The 11,985-nt window shown below is 39.5% G+C and overlaps 1 protein-coding gene across 4 annotated transcripts in view; it reads left to right on the forward strand.

Annotated features, from left to right (window-relative positions):
- Positions 1–11,985, forward strand: part of ITSN1 (intersectin 1) — a 106,523-nt gene that overhangs the window by 53,731 nt on the left and 40,807 nt on the right. For all 4 annotated transcript variants that reach the window (XM_042456443.1, XM_042456444.1, XM_042456446.1 and 1 more), the window contains 7 exons: positions 1,951–2,198; positions 2,840–2,999; positions 3,731–3,936; positions 4,210–4,289; positions 7,528–7,694; positions 10,383–10,428; positions 11,528–11,649. In XM_042456443.1, coding sequence (XP_042312377.1) covers positions 1,951–2,198; positions 2,840–2,999; positions 3,731–3,936; positions 4,210–4,289; positions 7,528–7,694; positions 10,383–10,428; positions 11,528–11,649 — 1,029 coding nt within the window. The remainder of the gene's footprint in view (positions 1–1,950; positions 2,199–2,839; positions 3,000–3,730; positions 3,937–4,209; positions 4,290–7,527; positions 7,695–10,382; positions 10,429–11,527; positions 11,650–11,985) is intronic.

The following is an 11,985-nucleotide window of genomic DNA, read 5'->3' on the forward strand; positions in this document are numbered from 1 at the left end:
GGCCGCCAAACGCCAAGGCCAGACTGTCCCGGTCTCAAAGGGGATGTTTCCCCAAGTCCAGGGGCGGCACTCCCGGGGCGGTGCGCAGATGCGCACCTCCAAAACCACCGGGAGGAGGCCGCCCGGCGAAGGGGGTGCAGTCCAGCGACGTCAGCGGCGGCGGCAGCGTCCGGTGTGGAGGCACACCGGACGCTGACTAAATATGTACTATCTTCTGACTAAATATGTACTGTACAGGATTCTTTCATGCAAGCCACATGGGATTGTTTTACTCATGTGATTGTTTTAGTGAATGGGCTTTTTTGTGTGTTAGGACAGATTGGGGATTATTTTCTCTTTTTTGCCATATGGTTCTTCCCCTGCCCCAGCTGCCCTAATAATTATTATCCTGGTTGTTATTGGGAAAGAAACTATTGGTTGGATGTCCCAGAAGGACAGCTGTTCTGTTTATTTTATTTTATTTTATTTCTATGTCGTCTTTCTCCCAAAAGGGACCCAAGATGGCTCACAATATAAAAACACATGAAAACAAATTTGAAAATACAATTAAAATAAACTAATTAAAATGCTACAAAGTTAAAATTTTAAACATAGAAAAGTTTAACAATGTAATCTAAAACACCTCCCCCCCATAAAACCAGGCTAGCATGATTTTAAAAAGCCTGCCTGCATAGAAAAGCTGTTGCTGCATCCATCTATAGCAGGGGTAGGCAACCTGCGGCCCGTGGGCCGGATGCGGCCCGGCAAGGCCTTGGGACCGGCCCCAGCCCGGTCCTAACGCCGATTGCCACCGGGGCCTTTGGGGGACAATTGTCTATAGAAGCCTCAGAAACATGCATTTATATTAACATTTTTTAAAAAATCAGCAAATTTTTTCACGTGTCCTCCATTTTTTAAAAAAAAGTGTCTTCCATTTGAAAATTTTGTCCTACATTTGTCCTGGTTTATTTATATATTTAATTTTATTTTTTTAAAAAATTATTTAATTATTTATTTTTTGGCTTCGGCCCCCCAGTTGTTTGAGGGACAGCAACCCGGCCCCCGGCTCAAAAAGGTTGCCTACCCCTGATCTATAGTGACAACCAATACAGTGCGCCCATGTCATACATGGGCACCCCATGCCATTTAATGAATGGTGCACACTCACACCGCCACACCGCCATGTGCACGAGCCCCATTATCCTTAATGGGACTTGAGCATAGGCAGAACTTGCCTTACACGGCAGGGTCCAGAACAGATCCCTGCGTAAGGCAAAGGACCACTGTAATAGTAATTACGAGCACTTCCAAATGTCAGTGAACAACAGGCTTGTGTGTGTGTGTGTGTGTAAAAGAGAGTCTAAAGCTTTCAACAATATTTTTTATTAGTAAACATCTTGGATGGATTAGTTTGTAGGCTCTGTATTTCAGGCTGAAAGACTGATATTTTACAAGTGGTCACTGCTGCTGTTGAATTTTTAAGACAAAAGCTAAGAGCAACCCTTCATTTCTCTTTCTGGTTTGTTAGGAGAGTCATGAGTCAAGAATTCTAGTTTGGATACTTCCTGTTTTGTTTAGCCACTGACATAATTTCCAATAGGACAGAATGATAAAGAATTCTGGCTATCATTATGTCTGAATTGGACCATTGTGTCTTCTATCTTTGGGATGATAGAGAATTATTTGGATAATTTCCTTTAAATCGGTAACTCTGAAACAGTACTGGAACTGATAGCTTCAGGCCAGTAACAGGTTTCTTAGAGTGTCTGCTTTAACTGATGTTAGAATTTATCAAAGCATTCTGCCATAATCAGTACACCATACTTAAATTTCATTAACATAACTATAATATCACTGAATAAACTGTACACAGAGTACGAACATTGCTTCATAACTTTCAAATGGTAGCAAAAATATGTAGAATGTAACTTTTTTTAACATTCTAGATTAATTTGTGAATTGTTTATACAGGTGGATGAAAGTCAGACTGGAGAGCCTGGGTGGCTTGGAGGTGAACTGAAGGGAAAAACAGGATGGTTTCCTGCAAACTATGCAGAGAAAATTTCTGAAAGTGAAACTTCAAACTCTCTAAAGCCAGTAACTGATATAACAGCTGTACCTAAAGTTTCATTGCGTGAAACCCCTACAACACCATTGCCACCGCCTGTTCCTACAGATTCAAGTACCACTGCCAACAACTGGGCAGACTTCAGTTCAACGTACGGTTTCATTGGGGTTCAGTTTTTCCTTCTTTCTTCTTTATAACTGTAAAGCAGGATAATCCAGATAGTTCAAAGCAGCCTTGCTACAAGTAGTTTTGAACCATCTGTGCTGATGCTTAGTTATTTGGGGAGTTTCAGAGGTATAACCAAATTGGTTCATCCTAGCAAATGAATTCTCAGAAGTTCCTATGTTCAAAAACCAGTCTGAAACATGAATTTAAAGATCATTTTAGTAAAACCTTTTTCTAATCTTATACAATGGAATACAGGCTTTAAAAGACTACTGGGATTACAAATATTAAAAAGAAAAACCATTGAGTAAAAAAAATTTGGAAACAAAAAAAATTCCTTGTTAACTACAAAGTAACAAAGAAAATAGTTGTGGTCATAGTTGTTTTCAGAGTTTCTAACTTGATTGAAGACAAAACAAAAATTTGTTCACTCAGAAATGTACATTTCATATGTGAACTTCCATATCTCCTCCTTTTTGATTTGGGGGTCTTGCAATAGCTGTGGGAGATGAGGCAGGTATAAATATGTTGCAGTAGAATCTGAGGCATGATCCAGTATCTCAGTCAAGAAGTAAAAGGGGAAGGGAATTTGTCACTGAATCAATTGTATCTGCCTTCTTTTTCCAGATGGCCAACAAGTACTAGTGATAAACAAGAGACTGATAACTGGGATGCTTGGGCAGCTCAACCTTCACTTACTGTTCCTAGCACAGGGCAGCTGAGGCAAAGATCTGCCTTCACTCCAGCTACTGTTACTGGATCATCTCCTTCTCCCGTCTTGGGTCAGGTGAGTAGCTGTTTTTAAGCAAAAGTACTATGGTATGGCTGTAAGGTTTTTGTTTTTTGCTAAAAATGTCAATCTGTTATTTTACAATACTGTCACTTAAAGAATTAACTAATTAAAGGTAAGAAAAAAGCCACACAGACTGTTTGCCTTATTTTATAAGCATGGGCAAGACAGAGTCAATTAACAATTTAAGAAGTCCTGCTTGTACAATAATTAGCATTGAAAAATTCACAGTAGACAGTTATTATGTGGTCTTGCTATATACCGTATTTTCTGGCGTATAAGACGACTTTTTAACCCTCTAAAATTGTGTCAAAAGTTGGGGGTCATCTTATACGCTGGGTTAAACCTGGCCACAGAGGTCACAAGGGAGCCTTGCAGCCCAGCGCATTTGCTGCTGACCTCCTCCTACTTTCCAGGCCTCCAGAGGCCCCTTGAAGCCTGCGTGTGTGCACAGTCAACTGCCGGCTTCCAGGCCTCCGGAGGCCCCTCAAAGTGGCGCGTGTGGGCGCCAGACCCCCTTAACTCGGTGTATAGTAGGTCAGGGCGCTGCCTGCATATGAGGCAGGCTTTGCAGGCCTCAGCAGAGGCCTGGGGAACCGGCACACGTAGCTGGTTTTTAATTTTATTTGGTATGACAAGGAGGTTGTCTTATACGGCAAGTACAGTTACTGCATGCTGTTAGTGTTAGCCAAATTAATGTTTCTTTCATCTTCTGTATATCCAATCAGGGTGAAAAAGTTGAGGGACTTCAAGCACAGGCTTTATATCCTTGGCGAGCCAAGAAGGACAACCATCTTAATTTCAACAAGAATGATATTATCACTGTGTTAGAACAACAAGACATGTGGTGGTTTGGAGAAGTTCAAGGACAAAAGGGCTGGTTTCCTAAATCATACGTGAAGCTTATTTCTGGTCCTATAAGGAAATCCACAAGGTACTGTTCTTATTTTTGCTACAAGACCTTTTCTGTAATATTTGAAAAGAATCATGGCTAAAAAACTTTTATTTGGACAGTGCTGTGTGTTTGTATGAGTGGATCTGGTGCCTTTTAGTACAGTATGGAAGTAATATAAAGACTTATAATCAAAGCCAAAATAAAATGTATTATTACTAACATTGTTACTTGAATGATTGTATTCTGTATTCTAAACTGACATGGTGACAAAAGAGTTCATTTTGAAAAGACATTTTCACTTGTTTTTTTAAGCATGGATTCTGGATCTTCTGAGAGTCCTGCTAATCTAAAGAGAACATCACCAGTTGCAAAACCTGCTGTTTCAGGAGAAGGTAAGAATGTTAGAGAATCTGCCAAACAAAAACAAATAGCATTAAGTCATTGAGTAATACTGGATGTGTTTGAATGCAGTGTAGTTTTGAATAAATACTGTTGTCAAACTGTTATAGACAATATCACTGTTTCAATTTGACATCTGAATGGCCTAGGTTTGGACATGGTGTGCTAAACATTGATTTGTGATTATGAGTACAATATGCCTCCCTTTCCTTTCCTTCTGTCACACATTAAGGAGGAGATCAAGGGTTTTGGATATGAACTAGATGTAGTTCTAAGATCTAAGCTTGGTGAATTATAATTTGTTCTTTAGTTTTTTGTGAGTTTTTTGAGTTGTGTGGCCATGTTCTAAAAGAGTTAATTCCTGGACATTTGATCTGTCTGTTTAATCAATTAAGTGGTCATCATATGGCTTTTATTATATTGTAGAAGATATAGAGGCTATTTTAATATGCTGGTGGGGTGCTGCATTTTCTGAGTTTGTGTAACTGCTAAATTTCATTTCAGTTAAAAACATATACAGTCAGCCCTCGTGGATTTGATTATTTGTGAGTTTGCCTGTGTCTGAAGGAGAACCATGCTTCAGCCCCCTGCACAGCTGGGAAGGATGCATGTTCTCCTCCTCCTCTATTCTGGTCTCCCCTCTAGGACAGAGCAGCAAGGAAGGGTGCGTGTGTGCTCCTTCTCCATTCCTGGCCTTTTAACTTGAGGAAAAATCCCAGGATGGAGCAGCCAGGAAGGGCACACATGTTCCTCCTCTTCCTCAATCTCAGGCTTTCCCCCTGGAAGGGGGAGCCTAGGACAGAGCAGTCAGGAAGGGCACGTGCATGCTCCTCCTCCTCCCTTCCATTGTCTCACTTGCCTAGCCACCACCTGGGAGCCCTGGGCAGGCAGCCTGCTAAGCAAGTGGGTGACCCCCTGCCATCGCCCCCCCACACACACACACAAACACTGGGTGACACTAGCCCTGAGGCACCATAGGCCATGCCTATTCATGTTTTTCCACTTTCATGGAGGTCTTGTGCCCCTATCCCCACAAATGATGGAGGCCAGGCTGTATTGTCTCTTGCCATTTTTGTTTTGAAAATTATGGAGGAATTATACATTCTCGGGATGACAGGGAAGCAATCCACTTCTCTTGGATTTAGTCCCATATGCCATCCATGAAGCAGGAGTCAATAATGTTTTCAGGGTTTTTTTTCTGTTGTGTCTCCTAACCGCCTTCTCTGTTAGTTTTAATTGCTGCCTTGCCATCTGGTCAGAGGCAACCCATTCTCCATAGATATAGATTAGACAGTTAAGAAAAATCACCAAATCAATGACAAGCAGACAAAAATAAAAACAAAGAAGAAAGCAAAGAAAGAAAAATAAAGACAACTTCAACAACGTCAGAGATTATTAAACTTAAGAAAATGCCAAATATCAGTAAAAGGACTATGTAGAATAAGCTTATTGAGAATAAATCCTAGGAAATGATATTATTGTACATGAAGAATCAATGTTGACATTTTATTGTTTTGTGTAGGTCACTCAAGGGGAGGAGGAAGTTACTTGTACTAAAACCTTAAAGGGGGGATTGTTTGTGGAAGGAAACCCTCTGTAATATAAAGTGTTTGTGTTTGTTAACTGTATTTTTTATTTTATAAAATTTTTAATGAAATTTTTTTAAATAAAATAAAAAGAGCCCTCCCAGATTACCACTGCCAAGCGTGTCTCTGGAGATGATAAAGATGAGACTTTTTAAAAATATATTTTATTCTTCTGTTAAAGCAAATTGGAGGAAAATCAAGCTGGCTGCTTCATAGAGGCCATAAGTGGACAGCTTCTAGAGGCCCATGGGTAACTTCTGTCCTGGGGCCTCAGAGGGCCTCACCTGCCCATCTGTCATTCCACCCCCATACCAACTCCCTTGGCTAAAAAGTCTGGAAAATGACCAGTGGTACCATATGGGGGAGTATGATTGGGCATTTAGTCCTATTTGCCCATCAGCCTATGTGGGCTTCCTCCCCGCCCTCAAAAAAAAATTAAAAGTAACCAGTCAGTCACTTTCATTTTTAAGAAATGCTCCATAGACATAAAAGAAGTAGTGGTGGGGAATAGGGCAAAATGGCCGCTTATAACAGCAAAATATATATTGTTCACTTGGGGCAATTATTTCTAGGGTGTGGAGTTTTGATGGGGCCAGAGCCCAGCAGTGTAGGCCTTGAAGATGGATGGTCTCATGTAGCCTATGGGTGGCAGTTCGCCCCATTCCTGATTTAGGCCTTCTCATGTTATAATGAGAACATCTGAAAATGTACTTTTGCTATTCCTTTTTAATAGAGAAAGGAGCACCATATGTGCATACTCTTTTGTACCCATGGGGCTGCCCACTTCATGAAATGAATAGAAAAGCAAGCTGCTGAACTTCATGTTCTCACAAGGAATTTCCTGATTTTAAAATAGATACTGAAATAGAGTCACTTGTTTAAATGCTAATGCGTTTTGTGGATTTAATCATCCACCATTCAACTAACTAAAATTATAAAGCATTTACCTAAATTGTGTGTATACATCATAAGAAGGGAAAGAATGTACAGTGGAATAAATGAAACTATGCCTTTCCTTTTTTGTGTTGAGATTTTAATTTATGCAAATTAATGAATGAAACAAAATCCACCATTTGTTCTAAGAACACAGATCATCTTTAATTTCTATTCTGTATAAATCATGAATAATAAAACCAAAATATCTCTAGCTTTCAGTATCACTGAAACTGTCATCAATTAAAATTGGCTCCTTGGATTGCTAGTCACTGTACCATCTAGCGCAAAGGTGACCAGCAAGTGGGGTTTTGGTGGTGCTTTGGCTCACCACAGGACTCTAGTGTGCTTCATCCATCCATTGTCACCCATTCCCTAGATTTTTTGAGGAGGGCCAAACACATGTTTCCCCAAAACAGGCAATTACTGGAGGCTGTTGATCACATTGCTATCCACTCACCTAGCAAATTTTCTGACATGAGAACATTGCAGTAAATTAAATATTGTACCAAGAACATCAGAAAATGCCCTCCTCCTTAGGTGGGACTTCTTTCATTTTAGGATTGCCTTGACGTTCATTTGTGAGAACAGATGGTGCTGCTATGAAAAATGAAAGGAAAACCTATATTCCATTAAATTATCTTCCTTTCATAAAATACAGTTTCTATTTTGGCTCATTGTTAACACATATTTTCTGATTTCCACCTTCTAGAATATATTGCCATGTACACATATGAAAGCTCAGAACAAGGGGACTTAACATTTCAGCAAGGCGATTTAATTCTTGTGACCAAGAAGGATGGAGACTGGTGGACAGGAATGTTGGGAGATAAATCAGGAGTATTTCCATCTAACTATGTTAGACTCAAAGATTCTGAGGTAAAGTGTGTACACATCCATGTTCCTAACAAAACAATAACCCAGATCCTGCTTTACATTTGTAACTACATAAACATAGTTGCAAATGACTCAAGTAGCAGAAAGCTTGTCACACCATAATTCAGAAGTAGGGAAGGGCTAGCTGCACTATCCTAAAGTGTCTCACTTGCCTGCACTGCAAACCACCATTGTTCAGAGCAGCTCCCTCAAGCTTAAGGTGGGTTCTTTGAAGTATTTACAATTAGGGCATAGTGCCACAATCGTGAATACATAGCATATCTGCATACAGAGTAGATATCTATCTGTAACTCTAGGATATAAACATATAACTGCAATACAGGATGACAATCTTTGTTTACAGTCTCCTTTTCTCTCCTGTACCATAGTAGAGGATTTTAAATTGATGACCTTAAACTGAATGGATGGGGAGGAACAGAAATGTTGACCTGGACAATTTCAAAAGCAGTCTTTGCTTCTGTGGGTTGCGTATAGCCCAGTCGGGATGGTTTGCTTGTTTGCCACCTTTCTCCCAAATTGGACCCAAGGCAGCTCACAAAAGATGTTTAAAAACAACAACAACTAAATAGTATAATTTTAAAGTGTAATTAAAATGCCATATAAAATATAACAGTCAAAAATGTAAATTCCTTAAAAATATGAAAATATTTAAAAGATAGCAAAGCAAACACCCCAATAAGAAGCCTTCCTGGGCACCATTACATATTAAAAGCCTCTTGGAAATGAAAGTCTTTGCCTTCTGGCAACAGGAAAACAGGAACAGGGATAGCCTAGCCACCTGCGGAAGAGAGTTCCAGAGGGTGGGAGCAGCTACTGAGAAAGCTCTCTCTCATGTCCTCAACCAACTCATGTCCTCTGTTTCGTGTCCTTAACCAACTTGTGTGATAGTGGCAAGGCTGAGAAAAATCCTTCCCCTGAAGAGCTTAGATTTCTGGCAGATTCATATAGTAAGATATGGTGTTTCAAATAGTATGGACCTAAGCCATATAGGTCATGATCAGCACTTCGAATTGTGCTCAGAAATGAAACAGTTGCCAAAGAAGCTGATTAAAAGGGGAGTTATAAGCTCTCTATAACTCACCCTAGTTAACCTTCTGGCCACAGCCTTTTGGACCTGCCTGCTGCAGTTTTCAAACACTATCCAAAGGCAGCCCCACATATAGTATGTTATAGTAGTCCAAATGGGATGTAATCAAGGCTGTCACTGTAGCCAGATCTGACATCTCAAGGAACGGGTACAGCTGGTTCACTAGTTTTAACTGTGCAAATGCACTTTGAGCACTGTTGGAATCTGGGCATCCATGCACAGAGTTGAGTCCAGGAGAACACCCAAGCTGCAAGCCTGAGATTTCAGGAAGTGTAACCACATCCAGCACAGGCAGAGTCCCTGTTCTCTGATCTACCTTTTTCAACTGACCAAGAGCGCCTTACTTGTCTGGATTAAGTTTCAGTTTGTTTGCCCTCATTCAGTCCATTACTGATCACAGATGTTGGTTCAGACATTGCTATTGCTGTTGTTTTATTTATTAGTGTTAAGTCAAGGAAATACACATTTAACATACTGCTTGAAAAACAGTGTATTGTGCTTAAGTGGAACAGTTACTCTGTTATGTCAAAAATACCTGTGAATTTGAAAATCCCTTGGTGTTTACAAAGCACCAGTGATGTCACTCTGATCAGGGACCAGTACTCTTTTCCAAAATGTAGTCCTTTAATATTTATCACACTGAATTTGTTTAAGTCACTGCTGTGGCAAATACAAAATACTTGTGCAGAATAACTAATTTTAAGATGATTCAGTTGCTGTGTGATAATTTGAAATACAGCCTTCACTCAAATAAAATATGTACAGTCTAATTTTAGAGAGCACAGTTAAAAGAGAGAAAGATTTAAGTTTCTGTAATACTATAAAATTGCTCTTGTATGTTTGACTTTCAGAATCCTTAAATGCATGTATGTTAAATGTGACTTGGCCAGATTTACAAAGTTCCCACATGCAAGGAACATCTGTGAGAGGATTAGCATGTGTCACACATATAGATTGGGATGTGTAGCAATCCTCTGTCTGTAAAAAAATGCTTTGTGTATACGTCTGTCACTTCTACATGTAAGTAACACATTGGTTCCCACAGATGTGCCTTATATGTTGGTGGTTCCTATTGCTGAAGGTCAGAATAGAAACCTGAATGTAAAATAGCAAAAAGTCCAGAATAAAATTGCACAGGTTTGCCTTAAATTTGCACAATGGATATAAGTGCATTTGCTAGAAAATTTGGATTGCCAGGATTCACAACTTGACATGTTTTATTTTAGCAGAGAATGAGCAGCTCTTAACTATAACCATGAGGGTGTTGTGTTGTTTTAATGGCCTCTCAAATACAAAATGTTAAAATGTTGCATAGGAAAACACCTTGGCCAGAAATAAGGAGCTAAAATTGGGCACAAGCTTAAGATTTTTGCTTCTGTTTCTTTGAACTGCAGGGCATCCTACTATATCACAGCTTACTTTTGAAACACGTTTTAAGTTTTCAAAGAAGCTTGCCGTGGTATGTGGGAACTGCTATCTGGTAACTCTTTGTATAATTAATTGCAGAGCTTTGTAGAATCTGGCAATATTATACAAAAATTATTCTTCAAAATGACATCTTATGTTTGCATTATTATTTAAAGGTGCCTGGAACTGCTGGAAAAACAGGAAGCCTGGGGAAGAAACCTGGTGAGTTGTATTCTGAGTGATATGAAATCAACAGTTGTAAAATATTTCTTATTCTTCCCTCTCTGTTATCATTGTACAAGTATAACTGTTTAAAGGGTCAGTCTATTGGTCTGTGTCTTTATCAGTTTTTAGGAAATATCGTACTGCTGCTATATATGACATCCCATTTCAATGCCTAGCATTCTTTCTGGGTGCTTCTCTAGATGGGACACGCTTACCAAGAAACTGTAGTTACTGTAGCTCCTGGTTTGTTTGGTTTTTGTGTGAGTGGTGTTTCTTTTTTAATCCAAAAACAAAATAACGTTTCTGTTGTCTCAGGCTATTTTCTGGCCATGCCCAGCACCAGTTGCAACCTTCGATCTACCCTTCCCTTTTCTTCCTCTATCTTGTAAAAATTTAAAGACCTATATTGCAGAATTCACACATCTTTAGACCAATCTGTAAGATCCTTGGAGCCCACAGTGCTGAGCTGGTTTTTTATTTGCTTCAGCACTGTGTTCTCAGTGCTTCTATAACAATTGGCCTTGAGATGACCTGCTATCAGGAAGTATACATCTAGTCAGTGTTGTACAATGTTCTTATTACAGTGCTACCTCGGGTTACGAAATTAATTCGTTCCGCCGCTCCGTTCGTAACCCGATATATTTCGCAACCCGAAAAGGCTTTCCGTTAGCGCTGGAAAGCCGCTAGCCGCGCTTTGCGTTTGAATTTCGCGCCGAAATAAATTTCGTAACCCGAAAAAAACATCGTATCCCGGAACAGTTTTTTCCAATCTAACTTTTTCGTAACCCGGAAATTTCGTAACGCGGTCAATTCGTATCCCGGGGTACCACTGTACTTTAAATTGAGAAGAGCAGCATGAAGAAAAAAGCACAAAAAGCTCTTGAGTGAGAAAAGCTCTTGATAAGCCAGGGAACAGGGGGCAAGTATAGATCAACATTTTGTCTAAACCACACTTGGCATCTATTAGAAAATTGTGCATAAAATGAACACTGTCTTAGTATAATAAATGAAAGCACAATAAATGTATGTTAAATTTAATGAATACTGTTACTTTTCAGAGTCTAGATTGATGAAAATATTTTTTTTCGTTTGACAGAGATTGCTCAAGTTATTGCTTCATACACAGCAACAGGTCCAGAGCAGCTTACACTTGCTCCCGGTCAACTAATACTTATCAGGAAGAAGAATCCTGGTGGATGGTGGGAAGGAGAACTACAAGTTAGTTACTGGTTTTGCCTCAAATCTTTTACTGATGTCCAAAGCAAATGAGGGCTAAATTAGCTACAGAAAATATTTATCTACATCAACTGTTTAAAAAAAAAAGATTCACCATCCAAAAGTAAAAATGTTTAAATCTATTCTGGATATGGCAGGTGGAACAATCCACTACCTTTGGGTTTTACCCCATGCTCCAACTGCAAGGCAGGAGTCAACATTCTTTTCGTTTATTCCATTTAGATTCCTCTCCCCTTCTCCATCAGTTTTTATTTACCTGCCCTGCTGACTGGATGTGGGCAACCCTTCTCCAATAGATTCTCTAATAAATAGATAATA

Source organism: Sceloporus undulatus, chromosome 3, assembly GCF_019175285.1.
Source record: "Sceloporus undulatus isolate JIND9_A2432 ecotype Alabama chromosome 3, SceUnd_v1.1, whole genome shotgun sequence".
Classification (NCBI taxonomy): domain Eukaryota; kingdom Metazoa; phylum Chordata; class Lepidosauria; order Squamata; family Phrynosomatidae; genus Sceloporus; species Sceloporus undulatus.